Source organism: Gambusia affinis, linkage group LG10 (genome assembly GCF_019740435.1).
Source record: "Gambusia affinis linkage group LG10, SWU_Gaff_1.0, whole genome shotgun sequence".
Taxonomy (NCBI): domain Eukaryota; kingdom Metazoa; phylum Chordata; class Actinopteri; order Cyprinodontiformes; family Poeciliidae; genus Gambusia; species Gambusia affinis.
Window position 1 is genome coordinate 16,652,313 of NC_057877.1, and position 27,415 is coordinate 16,679,727.

Genomic DNA, 27,415 nt, shown 5'->3' on the forward strand with positions numbered 1-27,415 from the left:
GAGTCAAAAAACATGTGACATCTTTGTATTGGTCACCTCCTCCATAGAGGATTTCCTTTACCGGATATGTTTTGTGCAAAAGGTACAGGAAAGTGGAAGAGCAGAGTGTTCATCACATTCGGGCAAAGCCAAAGTCCCTGTAGGTCATTTTACAATAAACTGTGGAGCGCAACAAGGATGATGTGTTTGAAAATAAGGCTGAAACAGCATTTTCTCTAATGAGTGAACAGCCACCACATCCACAGCAAGCTGCCCATCTGCTGCTTTTTATACCTGAACAGAAATACAAATGCTTGGAAGTCATTTGAGTAAACTGGAATTAAATAAATCATAATATTCCACATATAAAAATTGTAAATATTGCTGCCAGCCCAAACTTAATTTCAAAGTAGCACTGATTGGAGGTTCAATTTTTTTAAAAGGCTAAATACTAGTGTTGGACAATTCTTTGCTTGTTGCAATTTATGGTGCTATTTTTGGACTCAAACAGTAATCTCAACATGAGCTGCTTTTTGTCAGTTGCTAATGATTACCATCCCTTTTTTGTTGTCAAAAAGCAGGCACACTAAAATAGGCTGGTCATGTTGCATTAAACCTCAACAGTCAGTAAGATATTAATTTACTGTGGAAGAGGCAGAACCAAGATTTGGATATCTCAGCAGAGTAAAATGCAAATTCTATGTCAAAACAAACTGCTTTTTAATGAGGAAAAAGACAAGTGCGATAAGGCTGCATATTGGCCATATTATTACTGGTTACAATATGAAGCTGAGAAAAACTTAGCGGAGATGTCACATGTACAGATGCTGACACGTCCAGGGGGAAATAAAGCAGTTTATTACTGATATTTGATTTTCTTTTTGTTTTACAAATCTGAGAAGGATTGTGTTCAACCATCCCGAGTAAATAATTTGTCAAGCTGCCTCCCACTCTTGATCTTTTTAGAATGTGTCGCTTTCAGCTTGACTGAAGATTTTGCCCATTACACTGCAGCTCGGATTATTTTTAGCGTCATTGTCCTGCTGCATCATTCTTGCTGCCTCTTATAGATTTTATTTCTTAGATTGCCCGGTATTTAGCTTTTTTCATTCTCCAATGAATTCTGTACAGTTTCAACAGTTTCAAGTATTCCCACATGCTGAGCTACAACCACCATGTTTAACAGAGGGGATGCTGTGTTAAAGATGATGTGTTGTGCCGGTTTTCTGTCATATAAAGTAAAATGTGTGGGAAAGAGAAAGTTTCCTTTCAATCTCACTTGACTAAAACACCTTCTTTCACTCCGGCAAAATTGAAATCAAGTATCTTCAAGATTTTTTCGACAGTAACTTTCTTCTTCCCACTCTTCCATGGAGATTTGGGCTAATAGCTGTCTTAATAACAGATCATTCCACCTGAGTGATAGTTCTCTCCTGCTTTCCAATAGTTCATATGGGATAAAATCACACCAAAATGAACTCTATTAATTAGGTGACTTCTAAAAGCACATTATTGTAATTATGTGATTGTAGAAATAGCATAATTATTAATGGGTGACAGAATAAAGCGGTGCTGTTTACTTGTTTTAGATTTTAATTTTCATAAAATAGTTTTGAAAACCCTATACTGTTTTTCATTTCAAAATTGTGAACCTCTTTGTGCTAATATGTGCTGTAAAAATGCAATGCAATACTTGAAAATGAGAGATTATGATGTGAAAAAAATGTATAAAAGAGAAAAAAAAGCACTTGGAACTTAAACAGTTTCAAACTGCTTTGTATAAAATACCAAAATATTTCACTGCAATCCCTCCTACAAATTTGTTGTGTAATTGTAAATTATTCTAAGTTTATATTTGTCTACCCTGTCTTCTCACCTCAGATGACAATGAATGTCAGAATGTGACTAACATCTGCGGGGACAGGGCCCAGTGCACAAACACAGAGGGTAGCTACTACTGTACATGTGTCGATGGATACAAATCGACTGGAGACGTCCAGTTCCAGCCCAATGATGGCACTGGATGCACAGGTAATCTCAGGGGAGGTTTGTAAATGTGTAAAAAAAAAAAAAAAAAAAAGAAAGGAAAATCTTACACAAGGATCTGTAGCTTACACTAAACCGTACTCTCGGAGGACCCCAGTACAAGTTCCCAACATGAATGTGTTTTAAATCAGTTACCTCACAGCTGCGAGGACGTGAGGTCTGCATGAATGTGTGAACTGTTTTCTTTCTCACTGGAGAGAGGAAGATAAATATGTTGGAGGAGATTTTTTTTTTCCCTCTTCAGCCTCTTGCTACTTCTTTCCCATCTGCTGCCCCGAGAAACCATCTGAGATGTTTTGTTTATTTTGCACCAGGAAAAAATCAGCACCTTTATTGTTAAGCTGCAGATTGAACATCTCCTGCAGAAATCCAACCGGATGTCAGGGAAACATGCAACAGACGAGTTCTGAATATCTAGCTGCGAAAATTGCTTACAAGAGCTTACTGCTTCAAGGTTTATCGGTCACTGACATAAATAATGTAAAATAAATGATGTGGAAGCAAGTTTTATTCTATGTTGGGGTTGCTTTTATTAATAAAACTCTCTGTCTTATTTGCATCATTTAGATGTTGATGAATGTGAGTCAAAACTGGTCTGTGGCCCAAACTCACGATGCCATAACACAAATGGATCTTTCTATTGCTCCTGTAACCGTGATTACATCTCAACTTCAGGCGATAAACACTTTCATCCAGAAAAAGGTGCAAGATGTAAAGGTCGGTATGAGAATTCAAGAACCCACACAAAAACACGTAGCAGCAGTCCTTTGATATGAATTTTCTTTCATCCTATTTTTTAGTTTCTTCAACACAATTTTAACTTTCTTTGAGGATTTTCTGTTTAACATATTGACGAATTACAAAAATTTCAGGTTTTATGAGAGCAAACCAAAGAACGTTGCTCTCTAAAACCTTATTTTTTCATAAGTGAAATTGTTGTTTTTCAGAACATCCTGAAAAAGATTGCCATGACAATTTTGGATGCATGACACAGGCTGTTAACAAAACACTCGAAAATGTAAGTATCCCTCAGTTGAAGGACAGTAAAACTAGACATGATAAAGCTGCCCCCTGTTGGAGAGAGTGAAGAGTAGCACAAGGCAGAACAAGTTAGAGCAGGGGTCTCAAACTCCAGGCCTCGAGGGCCGCAGTCCTGCAACCTTTAGATGTGCCTCTGCTGCACCACACCTGAATAGAATAATTAAGGTTCTGGAGAACTGGTCTACACAAGGTGGAGGTAATTAATCCATTTCATTGCAGTGTTTTGTACCTGTGGCACATCTAAAAACTGCAGGACTGCGGCCCTCGAGGACTGGAGTTTGAGACCCCTGAGTTAGAGCCACATTATGTACAGCCATGTACATCATCAGACTCTGTGATGTAAAAATGATCTGTGATTCCTACCTGCAGCTTTGAACCCTTGGTTGTGCATGAGAAGTAACACTGCATCCATTTGAAAACATTAAATCACATTCCAAAGACAGCTTCAGTTGAATTGTGGCTCACTGCAAGTAAAGTAAAAAGAACAAATTAACCGTTTTGCAAGAAACAGGGTTAATATATGGGAAATTGACAATTTAAATTGAAAGTTGGTTTTAAAAATTAATGTAATTATATTCCCACATTTAGCTGTACTAGATGTCTATATGGAGAAAACATACTGCATGATTACTGGCTATGTGATCAATAACTTTAGTATGTATGAGTAATGTAATTTATACAATCTATATTTGAATCAGCAAATATGTTAATTATAGATACCTGTGTATGTTTGTTTTATACGTATTAATTCATATATTTTAAATCAATGTGTTGTATACAAATTCATCACAAATAATGCAAAAATAAGCTGCTCCTTTTTCCAACCAAACTATTTACTTGATAAGAAAAATAAACAAAAATTATTTTAATTCAAATCACTCTTTGCCCACCAGTGCAACATCATTAAAAGATATTCACGAAGAAGTCTTCGGCAGAAATTTGTGTATATATTACCCAGCTATCCGCAAGTTTCAACATACTGGAAAGATTTGAAGTCTCTTTAAAAAGTCATTGAAAGTTTAACAGCATTCAGACGTCAAAAAGTACCTCTCTCCCACTTTAGATGAGCAACCTCACGGAGCCACAAAGCCTGCTGAGAGAAATTGCCAACAGGACGTCTGGTGAACTTACCTCAGTGGAAGTGATCGCATATGTTGAGGCCTTGAGTCGATCCGCATCAACACTGGCTGCTGTGGAGAAGGATTACACTGTCAAGCCATCTGCCATCAACTCCACTCTTTCAGTAGGCTCTGTTTACCATTGTTGTTTCTCAGTCAACACTTGGAGCTATGCCGAAACAGCAGCCATGTTTTGAACTGGTTTAAAAGAACATCTTCTGCTACATGTGCCCTCTATAAAGACCTGCAGTCTCAAATCATTGAATGCCATCATGAGATATCTGTGAGGCATTGCAAAGGTCTTTATAACCCTTTGCACTTTCTCATTTTGTTGTGTTACAGCAACAAATGTCAGCATATATATATTTTTTTTGTGGTAGTTATCTTTACTGACAATAATCATGAAGGAAACAAGCATCTTTATGTGAAAAATCAGCAAAATGTGGTGCCTAATTTTGGTGTAGAAAGTAAATGTTTCATACTTTTTAGTATTTCTGTTTTTGGGAAGAAAATCTTGATTGTGAAATGTGCATTTGCATTCAGCCCCCTTTGCTCTCATCCAGTAAAGCCAATTGCCTTCAGAAGTCACATATTTAGTAAATGGGCTGTCAGTCGTATGTGCTGTTTACCAGAAGTTAGGGACACAGCAAATGTGGAAGAGGGCTCTTTGCTTAAATGAGACCAAGATTCTACTTTCTGGTTTATATAAAAACTTACACTTTTATTTTGAAAACCATGCATCCATTTTCTTCCACTTCACATTGTTACGTTTGTGTCACTAACATGAAAGAATGTGGAAAATTTAAGGAATACCTTTGCATTGCATAATGTAATATATAAACACCTAGAGGTCCCATTTTTTAAACTGGTTTTTATTGCCTCTCTTTATAACTATAATCAAAATAAAGGTGGCTGTTACGTTTAAACCACAACACAAATCACATTGCAGTACAAATAAACATTACATCCACATATCATAAAAATTCTTGTCAAACAGAAATTAGTGAAAGCAGTGAACAATCTGGTGGAGAAGGATGAACTAGTGGCTTGGAACAGAATGAAAGAGGAGCGGCGTGAACACACCATCACCAAGCTGCTACATGTTGTTGAAGAAAGTGCTCTGTCATTGGGCTCCTACCACAAAACTCCAACTGAGATCCAAATCAAAGCATCTGAATTGGGTGAGGCAACTGTGACAGAGTCTCAAAACTCTCTCACTTACATAAAACTATTCATCCTTGTGTGTATATTTAGATATTACTGACTTTTTTTATTTATTTTTGTCCTCTGCAGAACTGAAACTCTTCACCCTTGATGCTTCTCAGACAAAGGCTACACTTTCTGTTTCAATGGGAGGAGATCGCATAACTCTAAACCAAAAGACGAAACCAGAGAAAATAAGCGGTAAAGATGTTAACTTTCACCCTATGAAGCGGAAAGTCACTCTGTCATAAAAAAATGTTTTCCCTCTTACAAGCTTCTTCTGTTTTTGTTTTTTTTCTCACCGTCGTTGTTGTTAAATGTTTTGTTCATTTGTGGATAATGGCCCTCAGTGTGATTTGCTGTAGTTTAAAAGCCTAAAATTTTATTTGTTACAATTTCCAGATTGATAAGAGGTAAATGAACTGAACATATAATGTTTCTTAGACTTATACTTAGAGTGTCTTTACACTAGAACCACATTTACTGACAAGGAAACACTGCCATGCAGTTCAGAAGGTCCCTGTCCCAGGAGTTAATTGGAATGTGGCAACTAAAATCAAAATATTCAAAATATTATTGAAAAGACATGATTATTTTGAGGTTTTTGGATCCACATAAAAAAAGACATTCTCACAGTTTATCCCAGAGAGCTTTGAGTAATGTGAGCCAATTTTCTATTAGAAAACTGTAGGAGCTGACTGGCTTTCTTCACCTAACTAAAAGTTTGATGAGCAGTACAGTAAGTTTCACTCCGTCTTGTCTTTTTTCTGCCTGTTTTGTCCATCAGGAAGTGTGTCAGTGGTGTTTGTGCGATATGACAGCATCAGTGACATCCTGAAGCCGAGCAGCGACCCAGGTGTCACTGACTACTCGCGCTATGCAGGAACTGGGGAAATCACTGTCAACTCCCAAGTCATGGCAGCAGCAGTCAAACCTGCTGACGTTTACCAACTTGACCATGTCACCTTCACTCTAAGGCACAATGAGGTAAAAAACGAGCAGAGTGCTGATGCCAGTTACATTGTTATTTCCGTCCTCTCATATCCTGCTGTCCTTTTAAAATGAACTCCAGGGGAGTCTGTTAGTAATGAAGAGAATGCCACAGAGGACTCTCTTTTCCTAAAAATGTTGACTTGTTGGGTTTTGTTATTGTTCATAAAAAAAAAAAAAAAAAAAAAAATGATTTGGAGACAAACCTTTTCAAGATCACATGAATCATTACCTAAAATAAAACCTATAATGTGTTAAAGATTCTGAGCTGTATTAAAATGTAAACTAAAACAAACAAAGAAAACAATCAAAGGATTAAAACCTGCCAAAATAATACAAATGAAACATAATATAAAAACTCTAATGTGGTGTGGTAAAAGGCTACATCTACAAAGGCAAATACTACAGAGACAAGAAAGCTTTACGAGCTAAATCAACAAAGGTTACAGAGCTGCATCTTGAAACAAAAACTTAACATGGATGTGAAATGTTGAAACAAGATGACAAAATGATAATAAAAATACTAGAAATCAAAGTGAAACATTTACAAAAATAGACCACAAAAGTGCTAGAGAATAATACAAAATGACAATAACATACGGCAACAAGAAGATGAACCACTACCACAAAGAAAATCAAAATCGGCTACAAAGGAAATCAAAAGAAGAACAAAAAGAGACAAAGAAAGCAAGGAGAGACACGGCAAATGATTGACTGTGGCAAATAATTAACAAGATATAGCAAACAACCAGAAACACATACAAAATGAGAAAAGAATTGATAATAAAAGGAAGACAAAATGCAACTTTTTTCAGACTTGCCACTCTGTCAGAGGGGTTCTCATTTTTATTTAAGTGGTTCAAGGCCTGTCACGTGTCAGTTTATCTGTGGAAAAAAAAGAAAATCAATATATTTCACTACTGCAGCTTGGAACCATCATTTTTGGGTCAGTTGGACATTTATGAAAAAACATTTAATCTTGCTTAGTCAGTTCTTATCTCACATTAATATTGGGATGAAGAGATATTTGCATTTATCTTTTTGCACAAATTCTCATCCTCCAGTCTTGTCCTCAAGATTTACATTAAAGTCAAATTTTACCTCAACTTAGCATCTTAGGCCATCATTCTTGTAAAACACAAACAAAGGTGAAAAAACTGTGTGCTGAGATAAATTACCCTGAAAGTTAATGTTCTGCTATTTTCTTTTTAGATAATTAAAATGTATGAAAAAGTAATATCATTATTTTTGTTGCCCCCTAGAGATTTAAACCCAATGAAAGTGGTGTTGATTTATGGTGAAGAGAGAAAATTATCTTTAAATTGCCTTTAAAGATGAACAACCAATAATTTCAGTGACATTCCTTTCTTGTTTGGTATTTCACACAGAAATACCTGTTTGTTTTAGAAGAAATTAACATGTTCCAAATTTTTACTCATTTACATTTTTTTTTTTACTAGATATTAATCTAACAAAATGTATATTACTGAGAAAAAATTAAAGAGGTAATATTTAAAATAAAATCATTGAAGTCAAAGCTATGCATTGAAATTATCTGTAAAACACGCATTGTCACAAAACCGAGTCACTCAATCAAACGACTGAAGCAGTCATTTGCAATGCCATTTTGATGAGTCCGGTTTTTATGGGGCATCACCACACACTGCAGTGGTAAAACTAATAAAAACGGCCTCTTCCAGAGTGATAACACCTGCTCTGCTTCTCCTCTGTCCCCAAAGCCCATCAACACTAAAGTTGATGTGACGAAGTGCGCCTTCTGGGAGTATGAAGTGGACAGCCTGCAGGGTCACTGGTCCACTGAAGGCTGCAAGACTCTCCACGTTAGCAGCAACGCAACCGACTGCTCCTGCAATCATCTCACACACTTTGCGATCCTCATGTCATCTGGAAGAGCTAATGTGAGTAATTTTGTTCTTAAAAACACGACTAAAGGTTTCCCTGTTTAACTTGTCCTCACAGTGTTTAGTTTAATGCAGCTGGAGTTTCAGGCCAGGAGGCTTGTAATGATGTTCTCATACTGACTTTGCATACTTGAAAAGGCAATTCCTTTCCTTTAAGAAGGAAAGGAATTGCCTCTCTCTCTCCCTCTCTCTCTCTCTCTCTCTCTCTCTCTCTATATATATATATATATATATATATATATATATATATATATATATATATATATATATATATATATATATATATATATATATATATATATATATATATATATATATATATATATATATATATATATATATATACATATATATATATATATATATATATTCTCAGACTCATAGGGTTAGGGCTTTTTAATTATTTTTGTCATGAAACATGTAAACATTGAGATATTTAACTAAAAAAGAAGATGCTTGCTGTTTTTCCAAAGGCAATATTGTTTTACTGCACTCTGTGGAGTCTTAGACCAGTAAGGGGTTTTATAATTATTATAACTGTAATTTTAATTGCAGATGTGAACAAAAATTTGTGACAAGGTACATTCTTTTAAAACATGGACTAAGCAAAATCAGGGCAATTAAACTCAAATGAATAATTCAACAGAGCATTTTTTTCTGATGTTTTAAAACCAATATAAACCCAATTTGTCTACAAGCTGGCATATTGGGGTAACCTCTGCCTACATCTATGTTATATGAAGCGATTCCAAGCAGAAAATACAACAAATTACAACTCCGGCATACCATGAAACTGCGAATGAAACACCTCCCTTTCCATTTGCTTCCCAGCTGGCAGCCCACAATACCATCCTGACCCGGATCACCCAGCTGGGGATGATCATCTCCCTCATCTGTTTGTCCCTGTGCATCTTCACCTTCTGGTTCTTCAGCGAGATCCAGAGCACCAGAACCACCATACACAAGAACCTGTGCTGCAGTCTGTTTATGGCTGAGTTCATCTTCCTTGTGGGGATCAACATGAACTCACACAAGGTGTGAAGGCACTTGAAGTGCAGATATAATCATCTGTCTGACAGTCCTGCAATAACATCTGCATTTTATTTATTTATATATATATTTTTATCTACACATAAAAACACAAATTAGATGTTGGAAGTGCGTTGCAGATTTATACATCTCCCACATTCAGTTCTTGTAAAATATCTCTCTGTCTCTTGTCTCTTTTCCTTGCAGCTGTTCTGTTCTGTGATTGCAGGGATGCTGCATTATTTCTTTCTTGCAGCCTTTGCCTGGATGTGCATTGAGGGCATTCATCTGTATTTAATAGTCGTCGGTGTCATCTACAACAAAGGCTTTCTGCATCGGAACTTTTACATCTTCGGCTATGGGAGCCCCGCGGTTGTGGTGGGAATTTCAGCGACACTCGGCTCAAAGTATTATGGGACAGACAGAGTGTAAGCAGCCATATATATATTTTTTTTTTTCATCAAAATTTTCAGGCAAAAAAAACAAACTTGCAATCTGTTTTTGTAAATATTATAGATTTTTTCTTTAAAGTGCTGTATATTTATGAGAATCAGGTATAAAGGAGTAAGTTACAATGTATCACAGAACATAAAGTATCTTATTACCTTTTATTTGAAAAAGGTAGATATGACTAACATTAGACATTAGTCGTTTCTAATGTGTATGCATGCTAATCACAATTAAGAGACTTAGAAATAAAAGTTGCTCTTTCTGTACAGTTTTTTTATTTTATTTTTTTATTTTACCTTAATACTAATAATTTAAAAAAATACAAACAGTAATCAATTTGTTGTTTTTTTAAATAGCACCAATATAATTTTCTCAAACTTTGTTCTCCAGGTGTTGGCTGAGTACAGAAAATCACTTTGTGTGGAGCTTCATTGGTCCTGCATGTTTAATTATTCTGGTAAAAAAAAAAAAAAAAAAAAAAAAAAAAGATGTATCAGCAATAAACTGAATATGTTGAAACATTAATTCCACAAACAGAAGTCTGATAAATATTCATTAGACTCTTTTCTTGTTTGCTGTGTTTTCCTTGTTTCAAACTAAAGGTTAATCTTTTGGCCTTTGGAGTAATCATCTACAAGGTGTACCGGCACACTGCTGTGAAAAAGCCTGAAATCAGCCACTATGAAAACATCAGGTAGGAATATTTATTTTTATGTAGGTCAAAAACAACAACAACAACAAAAAACTTAAGTAGAGCTCTTATCTAATGGATTCGTAGGCAGCACTGCCCTGTTAGAATGATGTTGTACTATAAATAGGTTCTTTTTCACATTAAAAAAGGAAGCTTTCAAGCGCTGTGTGCAGGCTAGTTAAATCAGTAATGTTCCCGTCAGGTCCTGTGCCCGTGGTGCTATGGCTCTGCTGTTTGTGCTTGGCGCCACCTGGACCTTTGGAGTGCTGCATATTCTCCATGAAACCACACTGACAGCCTATCTGTTTACCATAACCAACGCTTTCCAAGGAATGTTTATCTTCATCTTCCTTTGTGTACTGTCTAGAAAGGTAAGGTTCTTCCCTCCTTTCTTTGTTTTTTTTCATTTCTTATTTCTTTCATCTTCAATAAGATTCATTTCAAAACTCTGGATTTAAGGCAACATATTGTATTGATGTAAACCTTTTTTTCTGCTTTTCTTTCAGATTCAGGAGGAATACTACAGACTTTTCAAAAATGTACCCTGCTGTTTTGAATGCCTAAGATGAAACCCATCAGCTAAAGTTCAAGCATTTGAACTTTAACAATAATATTTGATAGTACAGCTCAGTGATACCATGTGATTATTATTATTTTTTTTATGTATATTTTTTTTAAGTCATTGGGAAGAAAATACAAATGTCTGATGAATGTAGTATTTGCAGATTTAAAATATTCTTGGTTTTGTGTCTAAATACTAATGATATATATGCTTTTATCTGACCAAATCACAATCTTTATTCAGTACAGTAGCACAAGTTTGTTTTTTGTTTTTTACTTTTATTTTCGCAAAAACATGTTTTAAAAGAGTAGTGATTGTACTTTTGTATTAGGTTGTTTCTTACACATCATGTTTTTACCTTTATTTCTGAAAATAAGTTCTTTATTTCTAGTCGCCTTTATAATTAATTAGTAAATCATATAGAGTGTGTCAACGTGCGCATTGTTGATGAACGCTGTCAAAGCATAGCATTGTTCTTATCTTATTGGCCAAGAGCTCCCTCTACTGGACATGATGAGAAACCTCGAATGGATTTTAACTCCTTTAATGTCACAAATTCTTTGCATTGTTTGTTAACTATGATAAGCTGTATGTTTGAGAATATTTTTTTTTAAAACATTTTTATTTTCAAATTACAAATAAATAAAAACGTTTAAAAAGCAGTCTTATGATAAATGATGTTTTATGAATACAGTGCCTGAAGCATTGGAATTTTTACCTTTTTAGTAATTTTACAAATCAGTCATGATCAACATAATCTTTCTTCTTAAAAAAGAAGAATCAAACACATTGAACATAGTATATATTCTGGGTTCTCAGTCCACATGCATCATAAAACTGCTCTCATCGCCCTCCTCTGGCTAATGTTAAAATAAAACGTCTGATAAGTTGACAACTTCAAATGATGCTTGAGAAAGAAAAAGCTTTGATAACCCAGGTAGTTGCCTGAGCATGGTTACACAATAATGTTGCCTTGACAGAATGTCATTCTGAAAGTCGGCAAGACTAAACATTTGACCTGATTGCTGCTTGATTTCATCACCCTGAAAGTACATTTTAGTGTGCAGCATTTTTTGGAAGCTCTTGAAGCCAAGGCAGATTTTCAAAGCTGGTATTAAGAGGAGAGAGTCACAGTGTTGCTTGTTTGATGAAATAGATTTGAAAGAGGATTTTTAATTGAGACATGTACTAAAAGTGGGTGGAAGGTTTTTTTTTTTTTTTTTTTTTTTTTTTCATTTTCTGTAAAGCATGTGGTCACTGCAATAATATAACAAAAGATTTTTACTTTATGGAATAGGAAGGCATTGCCCTTTGCCTTTTGAAATCTTTTGATGGTTTGAGTGCTGGCTGCTGTTAATCCCCCCCCCACACACACACACACACACACACCCCCGATGTGTAATTTACTTAACCCTCCTGTCATGTTTCGGGTCAAATTGACCTGTTTTAAGGTTACTTTTTTTTTTTTTTTTTTTTTATAGTTAGAAGTATTTATTTATTTATTTATTTATTTTTGCATGAAACCTTTTCTATTATAAGAGGTGCACTCTACATATAAATTGAAAATGTATTCATTTTACACATTTGCACCATCACCTGGGTCTACTTTTCACATAGAACTTGACCTGGAAGTCAAGTTAACATGCAAAAAAAGATTTAAACATGTCCAATTTTATATGTTTTCTTGCAGCTAGGAACCATATTTCACCACATATACACAAACTCAACACACCACATTCATACTTGCGCATGTGCACATTTTTGACGGGAACTTTTTCTGTTCCCATGGACAAAATCCATCTACACTGAGTGACACTCAGCAGAAGTGGAGGAAAACATAAATACTCTCTGCACGACTCATTTATCTTGATTTTAATCATTGGGTCAATTTGACCCTGAACAGTATGTGTGTCTCAAGTTCAATTATAAAGATCACCCAGTGAAAAAAAGATAAAGTGTAATCTAAAAAAATTAACCAAAGATCAATTTTAAGGAAATTAATGTTTTTTTCGGTGTCTAGGTTCTTTTCAGTGGACATACAAAATGAAAATTAATCCTTAATTTCTGAGAAATAGAAAATACATAATTGCACAAATGTTGATTGAAATGGTTAGTATTGGAGTTAATAATCAGATACAAAAATGTTTTGGAGGAATTTTTTAGTTTTTAACACTATTGCATGATTAAACACTGTCCAGGTCAAATTGACCCACAAACATTTTTGCTGCACCCTAGAAACAAACATAATGGGAGGGTTAATTCTTTGTTGCCTTTGGAATAGTTACCTTATATATATATAAAAAAAAAGTTCAGTGAACACTGTCTTTCATCTGTTGTTCGTGACACTCTGACAATGTCACAGGCTGATGTGACCTAAATCAGAAAACAAATGTTTACCCAGAGAAAGTCAGTTATCCATGCATGTGATCTGTTCTCAAGGCTGAATGTGAAATGAAACTGCTGCACTTATTTAAAGGGCCAGGTGAAACAGTCTCCACTACTCTCTCACCATGCGGGGTCTACTTCTCTGCTGCCTCGTGGCTTTGGCTAGTAGGTTTTCATTCACTAATTTAAACAATGTGGCCAGATTGTCAGATAATTTATGTGTTGGTGTTAAAGCTAAAATATAGTCAATTTTTCATGTAATTCCTATGCTTAGAATAAATTCAGAATTTCCTCATTTAAATGACAATTTCAAACTTGTAAAAAATATGAATTTGTAGAAGATGAAGTAAGGAAAGGCTAAATTCCTTATCATTTGAAGCAGAGAAATCTTTAATATTGATTTTACAGCAAGGCATATGCACTTAGATATTTACTATTATATGTATTTATTCAAGGTGTTTTGTGCATCCTGTTGAAAATACTTTGACAAATCCACAAAACTTCACTCTTCAGGTTCTTTCATTGTACACAGGAAGCTAGCCTAAAATCAGCATTATATGACAGTTTTCTTTAGAAAAATTTACATTTTGTCTGTTTCATTCTAAACCTTTCAGCAAGCCAAATCCTACGATATGGTGAGTCCTTTTTGTATCAAATTGTATTATAAAAATTTCACAAAGTGTTTTACAAATAAGAATGTTAAGTTTAATGTTGAACACATCTTCCAGATAACGCCCTGAACCCAAAGAATTCATATGAGTACAAATATGAAGGAAAGGTAAACTTTGGACTTGGGAAGCCAAATCTGGCAGAGTCTGGGGTGCGAATTACCTGCAAGGTCTCAATCATCGGTATAGACAAACAATCATTCCTTCTTCAGGTGAGAGAGAAAGACTACATAGGTAATGGTCTTATATTGGATAAGTGGGGTGATACAATATATGGATGGATGGATATGTTAAGTTAAATATATTAAATTCACAATAGTTCAAATAATTTGTCTTCCTTTGGACTTTGGCTACTCTTTGACATTTATTTAGCTTATTTTGATGCTTATAGAAGAGCCAACTTACACAAGCATAGAGCAGTGCAGTTAATAATAAAGGATACAATAGGCTACTAGTGCTAGGATAGCTTTTCAGACATTTATGTTCTCTGAAAAGTAGTAGTTAGTCAACTAATTAAGGATAATGCATGTCTATTGCTAGGTTGCTGGTCTTTCCATTTTCCATATCTCTTTAGAAACCCAATAGTTATCTTAGAAATTGATTTTCCATTTTATGTTTAAATCAGCAATATGTATGGTGTGATGATCGTGTACATGGACTAGAAAGATATTCAGGTTTATTCTTGTATTAATACAGGAAGCCATTTCACATTTTAGGCTACAGATTTCTCATAAATGTTATCATAGTGTCACTTTTCTTGTTGCCATGGCTCATGCATGTGATCCAAGCATGACAGACTTTCTTGTTTGATTTCGGTTAAAGGTCTCCGAACTGGAATTTGCTGAGTATAATGGCTTTGAAGGCAAAGATGACTATGTATCTTCCCCAAAAGTTACCAAACGAATTACTTCTGAGCTTGCCCAACCATTCTTGTTTGAGTATGACAACGGACACATTGGTGACATCTCTGGACATTCTAAGGTTTCCACGACTGTTGTCAACATTATTAGAGGTATACTTAGTTTTTTCCAGGTGACTGTAAAGAATACACAGACCATCTATGAGCTGAGAGAGGTAAACCATTTTGAAATGAACAACTCTATTCCACTGGTGACAGGTAGTAGTCAAATTAATGTCAGAGATTTTGATTTTGTGTGCAGACTGGAATCCATGGCAATTGTCACAATGACTATGCTATTGAAGAAAAAGAGGGGACAAAGGATTGGATCGTCACTCAAGTTGTAGATGTGACAAACTGCTGGGAAAGGGCAGCAATGTACAGCGGAATGGCAACTGCTGAGTGGGACAGACTTGCCAAAGAGGTTTTTATCCTTTTCTTATTTTAGCCTTTTTTGCAGTTGTAAATCAAATGGATCTGTGTCAGCTCTGCTTGTGTCTCTTTGTTCCATCAATCTAGAGAGGAGAAAATGTCATTTCATCCATGAAGTATAATTACACCATCAAGCCAACAGGAGATGGAGGTCTCATAACCAGAGCTCAGGGATTTGAGCGACAACACTTCAGTGCTTTCAATGTGAAGGGTGGAAGTTTTAAGATGGAAGCAACGTAGGTGCAGAGAAATTATTTTATTTTTTTTAAATATCTACAATATAAATAATTTGTATTAAAAATTTACTCTGGCAGGAAGGACTTGGTGCTGCTTAGCATGAACAGAACAGCCAGAGGAAGAACATATGGACCACTGGAAAAGAAAGGCAAGATTATCTACTCGTTTGAGGATGTGGACATTAATATTCCAACTATGATGCAGAAACTAGATAACCCAGGACCAAAGGTGATATGCTTGGTTCTACATTATGCAATCTTATAGTCAATAAAGTTACATTTTACATTTTTTTTAATTAACTGCACAAAATCTTACTTTTATGTCCCTTTACAGGCTACAGAATTGATCAAGCGCTTGAGTGAGGCAAATAGTGGCACTATTAATAGTGCCACTACTGAGGACTCCATAAAGCTGTACCATCTCCTGCGAGTGACACCCTATGAAGAACTGGAAAACATGTGGAAGCAATTAGCTGTAAATCCCAAGTATAGGTGAGCATGTTGTAAAAACACAAGATTAATCCTTTATGGAACAGCTATGGACAATTCCACCAAAGTCAGAGTAAGATGCCAAGAATCAACAAGCTTAGGTCCATGCCTGCCACCAAACCCACATGACACTCAGTCATGATCCTTCTTTCCTGGATGGTGAACCCACCTAGAGGGAACTTCCCTCATATATCTTCAATCTGGCTCAATCATCAATTGCTCTCTAGCAAATTCTCCCACTAGACCTCAGGGGGGCATCCCGGTCTTCCTAATCCCAGCAAGATATGTCTGCCTTCATGGCCTGCTATTTATCAAGATTATTGAACCTCAAAGCCTCGAGCTGTAGAGTCCAAGTGGATGGGTGTCTTGTACATATGTAATGGCAAGGAAGAGCAGGAGACGGATTATCCTTTTGAGAACTTGTCTGGAATAATCCAGAACAGTTTAGCTAAATCTCGACTCTCCTAATTTATCAGTCAATTCACATTCTAACCATCACCTATGGTGTAGAAATTGGGATCATGACCAAAAAACTGAGACCTTCGATAAAAGGATTAGAAATTAGCTTCCTTCATGAGGAGGTTGCTCTCTGCATTAGAGATAGGATCAGCTCTGTCAGAGGGCGGTTTGTAGTAGAATTCCTGTTTCTCTGTATCAAAGGGAAGGGGCATGAGATAGTTTATGGTTCTAATTAAGATCTGTCTAGTGCATGTTGCACTCAGGGCCAAATACCAAGATGGTCCTTAAATTCTCACTGGCAGAACACCTTGGGAAAATCCACTTTCTCTGGGGAGAGGATGTTTAGGTCTCTCTATTGAATCAGTTTTTTTTCTGCTAACCAGTTCTGGATATACAGTCAAACAGGGAAAAGATAGTTGAATAGTTAATGGACAATGACATTTTATAACATCACACTCACATCACAGCCACTTTGGGTTTTCCTTTGAAGCCCAAAATGGCTTCAAAGTAAACTTGCTGTTCTACGTCATTTTTATGATCATAGTATGCTTCCTGTCAGAGTGCACTTTTCTTTTCATCCAAACAAATTATCAGTATCTCAGTGCAATACAAATTAAGTTGGACAGTTGTATTCTCCATTTATGAATTAATGTAAAAATTCTCAATTTTAAGGCAAACTTCACTGTAAGTATTCACTTGTTTAAATTATTATAATTCTCCTTTTCAGGCGTTGGTTTTTGGACTCAATCGTTGAAATTGCCGATATCAAAGTTCTGAATTTCATGGAGGCGAGATTTAAAGCAAATGATTGGACTCATTTTGAAGCTTTGCAAACCATCTTAATAGCTTTTCATCATCTTCAGCCCACACCTGAGAATGTTGGAATGGCTAAAGTGAGTAAGGCTATTAAGCTTTTCTTAGAACTTATTACTCTTAAAATCAACTGTAAACATTCTGGAAAAGTTAATGTAAAAAATTTCTTCTTTCTACATTTTGCAGATTTTCCTCAAGCTGCCATTCAGTAAATCTAACACCTTTCTGTGGCATACTGTGGTACTTTCCTATGGCTCTCTGGTGAACAAGTACTGTGTACATTATTATATATGTTCAGTTGACGTTATTCAGGTACAAAATTTATAAGGAATCAACACATTATAAGTAGATACAAATATTTATCCTATAATAAGTGAAGAGAGCTTCACTAAGTGATTGATAACTATCTGAAAACCATAACCCAAATGTGTGTTACATTTGCACTAGCCCCTGGTGGAAATGGCCACAGAGGCTCTGAGGAATGGCAACAAAGAAGAAATGATTATCGCTCTGAAAGCTATGGGAAATGCAGGACATCCTAAGAGCATGAAAACCATCATGCGTTTCCTTCCTGGAGTATCTGCCACTCCTGTGGATCTGCCTCTTCGGGTGCAGAGTGCAGCTATCCAGGCGATGAGACTCGTCGCGAACAGAGACCCTCACAATGTAAGAACACAACATATCTGGTGAAATCCAAATGCCTTGGAAAGTCATCTGAGTGACATAGAATAGAATAGAATAGAATGCTTTAATCTTCAATCTAGACAACAAATCTTGCTGCACGCCAAAGGGAATTACAAAATGGATTCAAAGTGTAATCTAATCTTACTATGAATAGACTTCTTTAGTGAAGTCGTCAGCGCAATGGACAAATCAAATGCGACAAAAATTATGTTTGGTAATGAAACAAAATTCTAAACTTTGAGTATTTCATGGAATGCTTTTCAATCTATCATCTGACAATGGAAAGAGTATTGTACACAAAAATCATGCTAAAAAAGTTTTCTTGTGATAGCTAGCAACCCATAATGCCTTGTTTCCATTTAAATGCATGGTGGTTTGGTATGCTTTTTCTTCTATTTCCATACCACCGACTTCCAGGGCCTCCATCAGTTCTCCACAAGACAAAAGCACAATATAGTTAGGGTGGAGCTGCTGCAGTCACATCATACAGTCCTTTTATTGGGGAATGGAAAAACGTCACCACCACCAACAAGCATGAGAGATATCAGTGCGTCATATTTGTCATCGTACCAGTACATTGCCACTCACTGAAAATGAAACTAAAAGTATCCCTAACACAACAATGGAAGAAAAACTCTCTGTTTTAATATGTTTGTGGTAGTTTTGTCATTAAGTAATTAATTTTAAAAGTAATTTTGCTTTCAGGTTCGAGAAGCTGCCCTGGCCGTGTTTCTGCATAAGCACGTTGCATCTGAGGTTCGCATGCATGCCTTCAAGATTCTTTTTGCAACTAAACCTTCAATGGCTCTTGTGTCCACCGTGACAGCTCATCTGCAGGACGAAAAAGACCTTCAGGTTGCAAGTTTTGCTTACACTTACTTGCATGGTCTTGCGAGGTCCAGGACTCCAAACAATCAGTATCGGTGAGAGGATCAAGAAATCAAACTTGTGTTTAACTAGAAATTTAATGTTAAATGTTTTTGTTTTTTGTTTTATTAAATCTTTCCAATAGTTCGATTGCCTCCAGTTTGGCTGTGAAAATCCTTGCACCCAGATTTGGCCGTCTCTGTTATTACTACAGCAAAACAAAGCATGCAGACTGGTTCGATGGTATGTTGGAAAAGGACAGTGACACGTTTGTTAAAAAGCCATTTCAAAAACCTTTTCTGAATATGTATAATTTTTCCATCCAGATAGATGGCTAACTGGGATGACATCTGAATTCTTCATGCTAAGAAATGCAAGCAACGCAATTCCCTCAGAGATTGTGTCAAGTGGTAAACTCCACATCATTGGTCGAATTATTGAGTTACTGGAGGTAAAGTATTAAGCATAACTGCATACACGGGCATTATGATTGGACATCTCACTCAAAAGAAAAAAGCAATCCTCTGTCTTTCCTGTCACGTAGTTGGGTGTCCGTGCAGATGGAATAAAGGATCTGATTGGAGCTGGCATTCCTGGATTTAAAGGAGACTTTAGTATGAGTGACCTTATGGCTATTTTCAGTGTGGTGAGTGATATATCAGACAGTTCCCCACAAAACACACACTTAGCTAGCGTAGTGAAGCTGAGCAACAAAGTAAATGTATACCATTGTTTACAAATCAATCTCAGCATTTTTCAATATCATTCTGAAAGTTAAAAACTTCCTTTTCATGTAGAGATCTCTGTCAGACTGTAACAGAAGCAGCATGATATCTGTAAAAATTCACAAGTAAAAGAACAGCTAAAGTACTTATTCAACCTAATTTAGGTCTGAAAATGAGTAGGAACCTGGAGGCTCAAATATATTCTAAGTTCTAACATTTGACTTGAATGTAAGAGAGAAATAAGAAGTTATAATGAAAATCAAAATCATGGTTTTTTGATGGTACAAAACAGCCTCAGAGCACCTTACGTATAGCCTGAATACTGCTGATTTGTTTCCCTAGGACCTGGCAATGTCTGGAGGTTTTCTACAAAGATTTTTCTTCAGCAATCAGAAAACCTCTTCTGAACTTCCCAGATAATGAAAATAACAGCAGTCACACAATACATAATAATTATCTAGTTAAATAAGTTGCTACCACATTTATCGATTCTCCTGTAATTTTAAGCATGTCGTTACTTTGGTAGATAAAACACAGCAATCCCATTCAAGTTTGACACAATCAATAATAAATATTCAAACATATGGCTGCATTTAATTTTTTGGCCAAGTTTTCTTGTTTAAATTAGCAGAATAGAATTTTCTACACTTTTTGCCGGCAAATAGTTCAAAAATTATATTTTAGGTGTGTGCATGTGTGTGCTTTTACATGTGGTAATTAATACCCTTTTTCATTTTCAGCTTCAAAGATGGGAGAGTCTGGACAATGATAAACCAGTCCTGTCAGTTTATTCGCGTATTACAGGACAAGAGTGGTTCTTCGCTGACATGAGCAAAGAGACCCTCCGAAATATCATCACTGTAAGAAACAGAGCTGACCCATAGTTTGTCTCACTGTAGTTTATGAAAAAAATTTAATAGATGGCGAAGTCGACAAGCCTTGCAATTTTTTTGTTGTTTCAGACCTTCAGTCCTGCTGCATGGAAATCAAGTCCTTTGAAGGCTATGATTGACAGTTTACAGAAAGGAATCTCATGGGACTACACACGGACATTTTTGATCTTGGAGGCTCGTTACTTCCAAGCCACAACCGTGGGGCTCCCAGTGGAGATCAGCAAATATTATAATGCAATCACTGCAGTCAACTTTAATGGTGAAAAAGAAAAAACAACAACTATGTGATGTATGGATGATAAAAATAACTAGAATTTTAAAATAATCTAAACAATACCTATTTTCTTTCTAGCTAAAGTTGCAATTAATCCCCCACCCACTGAAAGCATTGGACAGCTCCTGAATTCTGAAATTACAATGGAAACGGATGGATACGCTGGGTAATTATGCTTAAAGTAAACAAAAATGACAGCATTTCATATGAGGTATGCTTGTATCGGTGTGTCTTTTTAGGAGCAAGGGTTATGAAATGACAAATTGAAAAGTAAATGCACATCCTAAGTGAAATTGAGTCTTATCATAGTTTGTTCTGTAACACTTTTCCAGCTTATTCCAGGTGTAGCTCTGCTGCTGAGAACCTCAGAAATTCCTTGTTTAAGCCAAATCATCTCACTCTTAAAGTTATCTGTTTCACACACAATAAAACTGACTTGTTACTGCTGAAAGTCAGACTACTGAATGAAAAACGTAATTGCACTTTCATGTGGAATTAATTAATAATTGCTCAAGTTTGTAACTCTAGTTAATATTGAAGGAATTGTCATTAATAAAGAAACATTTCTTTAAGTTAGCCATAATTAACTGCTGTAGTGATCATAAATTTCACAGTCTTGTTCACATTAATGTCAGACATGTCAAGGTATACATACTTTTTTTTTTTTTACATTAAACAGTGCTATAGTTGTTGACACTTATTCTCCCATTATGTTATGTCAAATTTCTCTTTTTTCAGTTGCACCAAGGACTTTTGGGTTTTCTATGGGACCAACACAAAGCTCTTCCAGAGTGGCTCAGAGTTGAAGATTAAGAGACCCTTAGCGGTACCATGGAAGTTATCTGCCAAGATAAATGTGCCAGAAAGGAAATTTGAGCTTGATTTCCCCCCTAGCAAAAAGGAAATTGAACTTCTTTCGATTAGGTAATTTTGCATGATGATAAAATGATTGATTGAATTTAATAATGTAAGCAACATAAAAAAAAATGTTTAAAAATTACACAGGGGCTTTTGTGAACCATAATCATGACTGGATTTACAAATTCCATTAGATATATATTTGCATTATAATTGTCTTGTGACTCAAAACTTGAAATTCAATCAACATTAGCTCATTCAAAACATTTTTTTATCACCGTTCTGAAGTAAATCTTTTATATTGTTTAAAACAGATCAGATGTGTATGCAGTGTCCAGGAACATTGAAGAGCCAGATTCAGCCAAAATGACTCCAATCATGGCCCCCTCTGCTGACTCCAGTGATGACGTAGGGCTTGAGTCACAGAAAATACATTAATTGCTTTTGATATAAGAATCATTCATATCAGTATAAACAGATTCATGTTGTGTGGATTAATTAATTTATTTATTGCTCTTGCAGGTAATAGAACCCTACATCTGGCATCCTTCTTCCAAAATGTGCTATGAGCACAATATTTATGGAGTGGGTTTCTGCATGGAGTACGAGTTAAAACGACAGTATTACAATGAGGAGTACCCACTGTACTATTTCCTTGGATACGGCAACATGGCATTCAAAATAATTCCAGGTATGCAAGATTTTTGTTGCGTGTAAGTGCTTTCAAAAATACAAATATAGCTTGGGGAACATCATGGATGTTTATGAATAATTAGATAAATGATGCAAAGTTTATGTTTGTCTATTCTATCTCTCTATTCACCTTCCAAATATAATAAAATATTGTATCACAACACAACTCTGCTCCCTCTGGGTGGAGGAATGAGGCAGAAGCTTAAATGAACAGAAGCATTTTACAGGAATCAATAAGGAACACTTGTTTGCAGAGGTTCTACCAATCAATTTTATTGAAGTAATTATATTGTAGAGGAAACCTGAAATAAAAGTTATAGCTGGAAAAAATCTACACTTATTGGTCTTGTTTACACACAAGCAAGAGTTAGTAATCCAGGGAAGCTAGGTGCTCCAGGAAGTTAGAAATTAGGAAGTTTAAGATTTGAGTGGTTGTTTAATAAACAATTTACCACTTTTGTTATATGGTAGCCATCTGGCAATTATAGGATTTAGCATGTACAGTATTTCTAAGTATAGGTCTTGCTAAGAAGAGCAATGTTTTAATTTCAGCAGCTGATAGAAACCTTACTAAGAGTTCCTTAAACAAATAATAAAATGCTGATGTTAAACAAAAGATGAGCGTGTCTTTGTAAAACTGTATCAAAAGAGTTTATGCAGTAATATACACTACAGGTCATTTTAGTGGGGACATCTTTCTTGTATATAAACCCCAATCTGCCCACAGAACTGCTTTATTTCTCTGTGATATAAATTCAACAAGGAGCTGCACAGTGTGGTACAGTTGTTAGCATTGTTGTTTGCACCATGCTTCTCTCCAGTTTAGCACTGAAAGGAGCCTTTGGCACCCTCAGAACCCCATAAGGATTAAGTGAGCATAGAATGTGGATCAACTTAAAACAGTGTTTGTAACTTTGGTGAGCCTCTGTGAATTAAAATTTCAGTCTTATGTTCTTAGCTGACAGGAAAGACACCCAGTGTGGCCTTTTGTGTTGCACATTCAGAAATGGTATTCTTTATACTTTGTTGTAAGGAGAGGTTATTTGAATTTAGAGCCTTGCAGCTAAATTTGATGAAGCAACTAAAAAGTGACCTTACATTTCCTGAATGTAAAGCTTTGAATTTGTTGAAAATTTTTTTATATTGCTCATTAGAGACTTTAGATTTGATACTGACTTGAGCAAAAAACTTAAGATTTGACTTGGGCTTGAAACAGAAAACTTCGGAACATCTTCATCATCATTTGGTGCAAGAATACAACAGCAACTACATTCTTAGAACAAAATAAATGATGTGGCTACATGGGTTCTTGACGTCTTCCCTGTAAATCATTTCCTGGATTGAATATGAAAGAAATCCTGATATTCACAAAGGCAAATGATCTATTCCTCTTCCTGTTAGTTTGCAACATGTTTCACCTTAGCAACCAAACTATATGTCAATCAAAACAATATTTTCCTTTTCCTTTTATTTTTAAAAGAGCTTCCTAAAGGATTTGGCAAAGCAATCATTCAAACTATCATCTCCACAAAAACATATCTAGTGCTACTATATTCATGTTATTTTGAGACCATTTTTTGACCCTCTATGCTAATGAAATCTCTGCACTTTTATTAGCTCGGACAAAAAAAGCTGTTGAGAAAATCCACTTTGAGCTTGCCGTTCATCCCAGAAAAGATCCAGCGAGTGCTCTGAGGAGTCTTTCCAAGGTATTTGGCAACACGTGCAATTTTCTTTTCACAGCACCTGTTCTGGTGGGTGATCCCATCAAATTTTCATACTGTTCTAAAATTCTGTTTACAGGAAGCAACCCAGCAAAATAATCCATCTTCAGACTCATCTGAAAGCGACAGAGACTTTAATCACAGACACCACATTATCCTTCCAGAAGTATGGCTTCTACAGTTTAAGCTGAGAAAGCTTATGAAGGAAAATATCTGAGCTGTGCTTTTGAATTCTTCATAATTTAAAAAAATAGTGGCCCTGGTTGACCTTTTTATTAGCATTTATATGACATGTGACATACAGTATACATTATTTTAATTTTACTGTTTGCAATGATGAATATTCTGCATCTTTCAAGCTGCAGTTACATGTTTTTTTTACTCATTTCTTATGCCCAGAACTCGACAACTGAAGCCATCTTCAACTTCAAAGCTTTTGCCATTTGTGAGAACCAGAAACCTGAGGGTTACAATGCAGTTATGTACCATTCACCTGAGGCAAGCATTAGAAATGCCAAACTAATTGTGTCCCAAGTTGGAGCGAGCACCAACTGGAGGATGTGTGTTGAAAGCAGTCTGGATGCTAAGGCAAAGGTTGGTAAGAAAAAAGGAAAAACAGATCCTTTTTACCATTTGATTTATCGACATTTTAAAATCTGTTCCCTGATTTGTGCATTTTATTTTTATTTTTTATCATTATCACTTTCTTGTTCTAGGCACACATCACATGGGGCGATGAACGTCAGACTTATGACATGTCAATGGAAGCCACAACTGCATATATTAATGGTTCCAAGCCAGAGCTCAAGGCCAAAGTACAATGGAGCAGGATTTCAGAGTACATGACTGAGCTTGGCAAAAGGTGATTTTTAAAGGAATGCATCAGTAAAGAAAGAGAATATGTTGTGCAAAAGATGAATGTATATTCAGTATGAATCAGAGAAGGAAAAATAGTGAATGGAACAAATTGTTCTTCTCAGTAAATATATATTATAATGAGGATACTAACATTACACTATAATGTAATGTCAGTACCCTATAATAATGTAATGTACTCTATAATGACATTACACACTGTAATGTGTAATTTCAGTACATACTATAAAAGTAAATAGCCAAGCAATCCACACAAAGAAGTCAAAACAGATGAAAACGTTATTTAGAATAATGTGGATTGGCTCTTTATCTTATATTTATCTTATTTTTATGAGAAATTTGTATGAAGCATAATTTCTTAATGGCTTCTGAGAAATATAAGGAAAAACTACAAATTACATTTATTTTTCTAGGGAAATCAGTATCTTATTCTTACTGCTTAATCTGTCTTTTCTAGAATTGAACGGTACATCCCTGGTGTGGCATTTCTTCATGGCTTCTCCGAGAAAAATGAGAGAAATCCAGAGCGGGAAGTGTCTGCAACAGTTCTTGCTGCATGGACAGACAGCGTTGATGTGGAGATTAAACTACCTGAGGTACCATTAAATATTTCAACTTAACTATTTGTGTACATTAAACGTATATTCTTATAGCTTATATAAATATTTATTTATGGATTATGTTTTCTTGTGTTTGTAAAGTATACAGTGTACAAGAAAGCTATACCATTCCTATGGAACAGCCAGTGGTTTTATGAAAACATGACCTGCTCAGCAGAATATTAAATTCATATAAGCATGAAAACATGTAAGTAACCTTAGCTAACCTTCAGTGAACACTTTCACCTTTTTTTGCCTTTTTTTGATGAAATCGTGCCTGTGTAATTGTGTATCTCTGAGTTTCCTCTTAAAAGTAGGTGAGAAAAGATGAATCCCAAGAATCTATTTTGTTTTTCTCATAAAATCTGTTTTTCTTGCAGAAATACTGCAGAGCCCAGATGGCAGCCAGATGCCTGATGTACCATTGTGGACAAACAACTGCAGTCAAAACCAGCATTCCTTTTATCAGACTGTCGTCAGTTTTCAAATCATCAGTTTGTATTAAGCAGAATGTAACTGAACATATTTTCTGAAGAATTGATTAATCACACTATTAAATGTAGAGCAACAATTGTGTTTCCTTTGCAGTCATTTTGTGATTTGACTCTGCAATAGCTTGCATCTTCCCTACCATTTTTCAATGGAATAAAGGTTTAGAAATCAGTGAAATCTGACTTTTACCCTGGCTGGACAACACTGCAGGCTGTGTCTTACAAGTGTCTTACAACAATATAGAGTTGAACAATGATCACTGAAGATGATGAAATTGTTGGAAATACCTAAGATGAAATCTTAAAATGTTGCATACAGTATGTGCCGCAGCCAGGGCCGGTCCAAGGCAAAGCAAACTAAGCAGCGGTTTAGGGCCCCAGGGCAACTAAGGGCTTCAGTGGAGCTGATTTTGTTTTGTTTTAGTAATAATTAGTAATAATAATCATTATAATATCAAAAACACAAAATTTCACTATTAAGTGATTTGTTTTTACAATAATATAAATTTAATAATGTTGTTAGAAATCATTATTTTATGAAAAAATAATGAAAAAGAAAAACAAAAAAGAAAAGAAAAGAAAAAAATTGCTCTTGGGGTAAGGTGACCAGATTTCTTAGACTAAATCTTAGAAATCTGGGGACATTTCTCACTCTGTGATAAAAAAGAAGCAAATTTATTAAACTAAAATGAAGAAACTGGGACAGATAAGTTCACAGATTTATTAACATTTAAACATTAAAAATCAAATACAAAAGCAGGAATGAGTCTCTTCACACAGTGGTGACATTACTATTAATAATAATAAAATTAATAGCAGCAATAGAAAATTAAAACTGGAAATATGGGGGGAAATTGTGTACATAGTTTGTAAGTGACCATGCATATACATGAATAACAGTTGGTACCTCTGTTAATGAACAAAAATCCCAGAATGATAACAGAAGTAACTTGAAACTGACAAAAGGAGTAAAAAATAGTTTACTGACAAACAGATTAAAGTCAGGCACTGCTTTTAAATTATGGCTCAATTAAAATGATGGTAGTTAAAACTTATTAGCATTTTTGTGTCTGTGACCATAGAGGTGATGTACCTTTTGTCTCATCTCTCTCAGAACCTGTGTGGTAAATTCCAGCCTCACTTTTTTATGATTTGCTTTCCTCCTTGGTCATTTCACATCAAGTCCACCTTGACCTTGCAGTTCACCTTTACTTTCTGGAGTTGATTGTTCTGGACGATTAGTAGCCATTCATATCATAATTCTCTTGAATTTGTCCATTTTCTTCCTGCGGCCACAGCTAGGGAGACCAGCTCCAGTCC

At 35.5% G+C, this 27,415-nt stretch overlaps 2 protein-coding genes across 5 annotated transcripts in view; both read left to right on the forward strand.

The window, feature by feature from the left end:
• The window catches only part of adgrl4 (adhesion G protein-coupled receptor L4), a 50,918-nt gene extending 39,076 nt beyond the window's left edge, over positions 1–11,842 (forward strand). For all 4 annotated transcript variants that reach the window (XM_044129569.1, XM_044129572.1, XM_044129571.1 and 1 more), the window contains 14 exons: positions 1,861–2,010; positions 2,593–2,742; positions 2,973–3,043; positions 4,130–4,309; positions 5,182–5,365; positions 5,478–5,588; positions 6,175–6,374; positions 8,117–8,296; positions 9,131–9,334; positions 9,536–9,756; positions 10,169–10,235; positions 10,381–10,472; positions 10,672–10,840; positions 10,976–11,842. In XM_044129569.1, coding sequence (XP_043985504.1) covers positions 1,861–2,010; positions 2,593–2,742; positions 2,973–3,043; positions 4,130–4,309; positions 5,182–5,365; positions 5,478–5,588; positions 6,175–6,374; positions 8,117–8,296; positions 9,131–9,334; positions 9,536–9,756; positions 10,169–10,235; positions 10,381–10,472; positions 10,672–10,840; positions 10,976–11,038 — 2,042 coding nt within the window. In that variant the 3' untranslated portion in view covers positions 11,039–11,842. The remainder of the gene's footprint in view (positions 1–1,860; positions 2,011–2,592; positions 2,743–2,972; positions 3,044–4,129; positions 4,310–5,181; positions 5,366–5,477; positions 5,589–6,174; positions 6,375–8,116; positions 8,297–9,130; positions 9,335–9,535; positions 9,757–10,168; positions 10,236–10,380; positions 10,473–10,671; positions 10,841–10,975) is intronic.
• A 1,650-nt stretch (positions 11,843–13,492) lies between these two features.
• On the forward strand, positions 13,493–26,175 carry vtg3 (vitellogenin 3, phosvitinless). The gene is made up of 28 exons (XM_044129574.1): positions 13,493–13,581; positions 14,031–14,051; positions 14,145–14,296; positions 14,907–15,158; positions 15,245–15,406; positions 15,502–15,650; positions 15,729–15,879; positions 15,985–16,142; positions 17,326–17,491; positions 17,598–17,723; positions 17,859–18,077; positions 18,801–19,018; positions 19,108–19,205; positions 19,289–19,413; positions 19,507–19,608; positions 20,428–20,547; positions 20,650–20,839; positions 20,933–21,020; positions 21,593–21,778; positions 22,027–22,120; positions 22,235–22,403; positions 24,023–24,114; positions 24,209–24,295; positions 24,529–24,723; positions 24,846–24,991; positions 25,463–25,601; positions 25,707–25,812; positions 25,985–26,175. The coding sequence occupies exons 1-27, from the start codon at positions 13,542–13,544 to the stop codon at positions 25,788–25,790; spliced, it is 3,729 nt and encodes a 1,242-aa protein (XP_043985509.1). The 5' UTR covers positions 13,493–13,541; the 3' UTR covers positions 25,791–25,812; positions 25,985–26,175.
• The last annotated feature ends 1,240 nt before the right edge of the window (positions 26,176–27,415 follow it).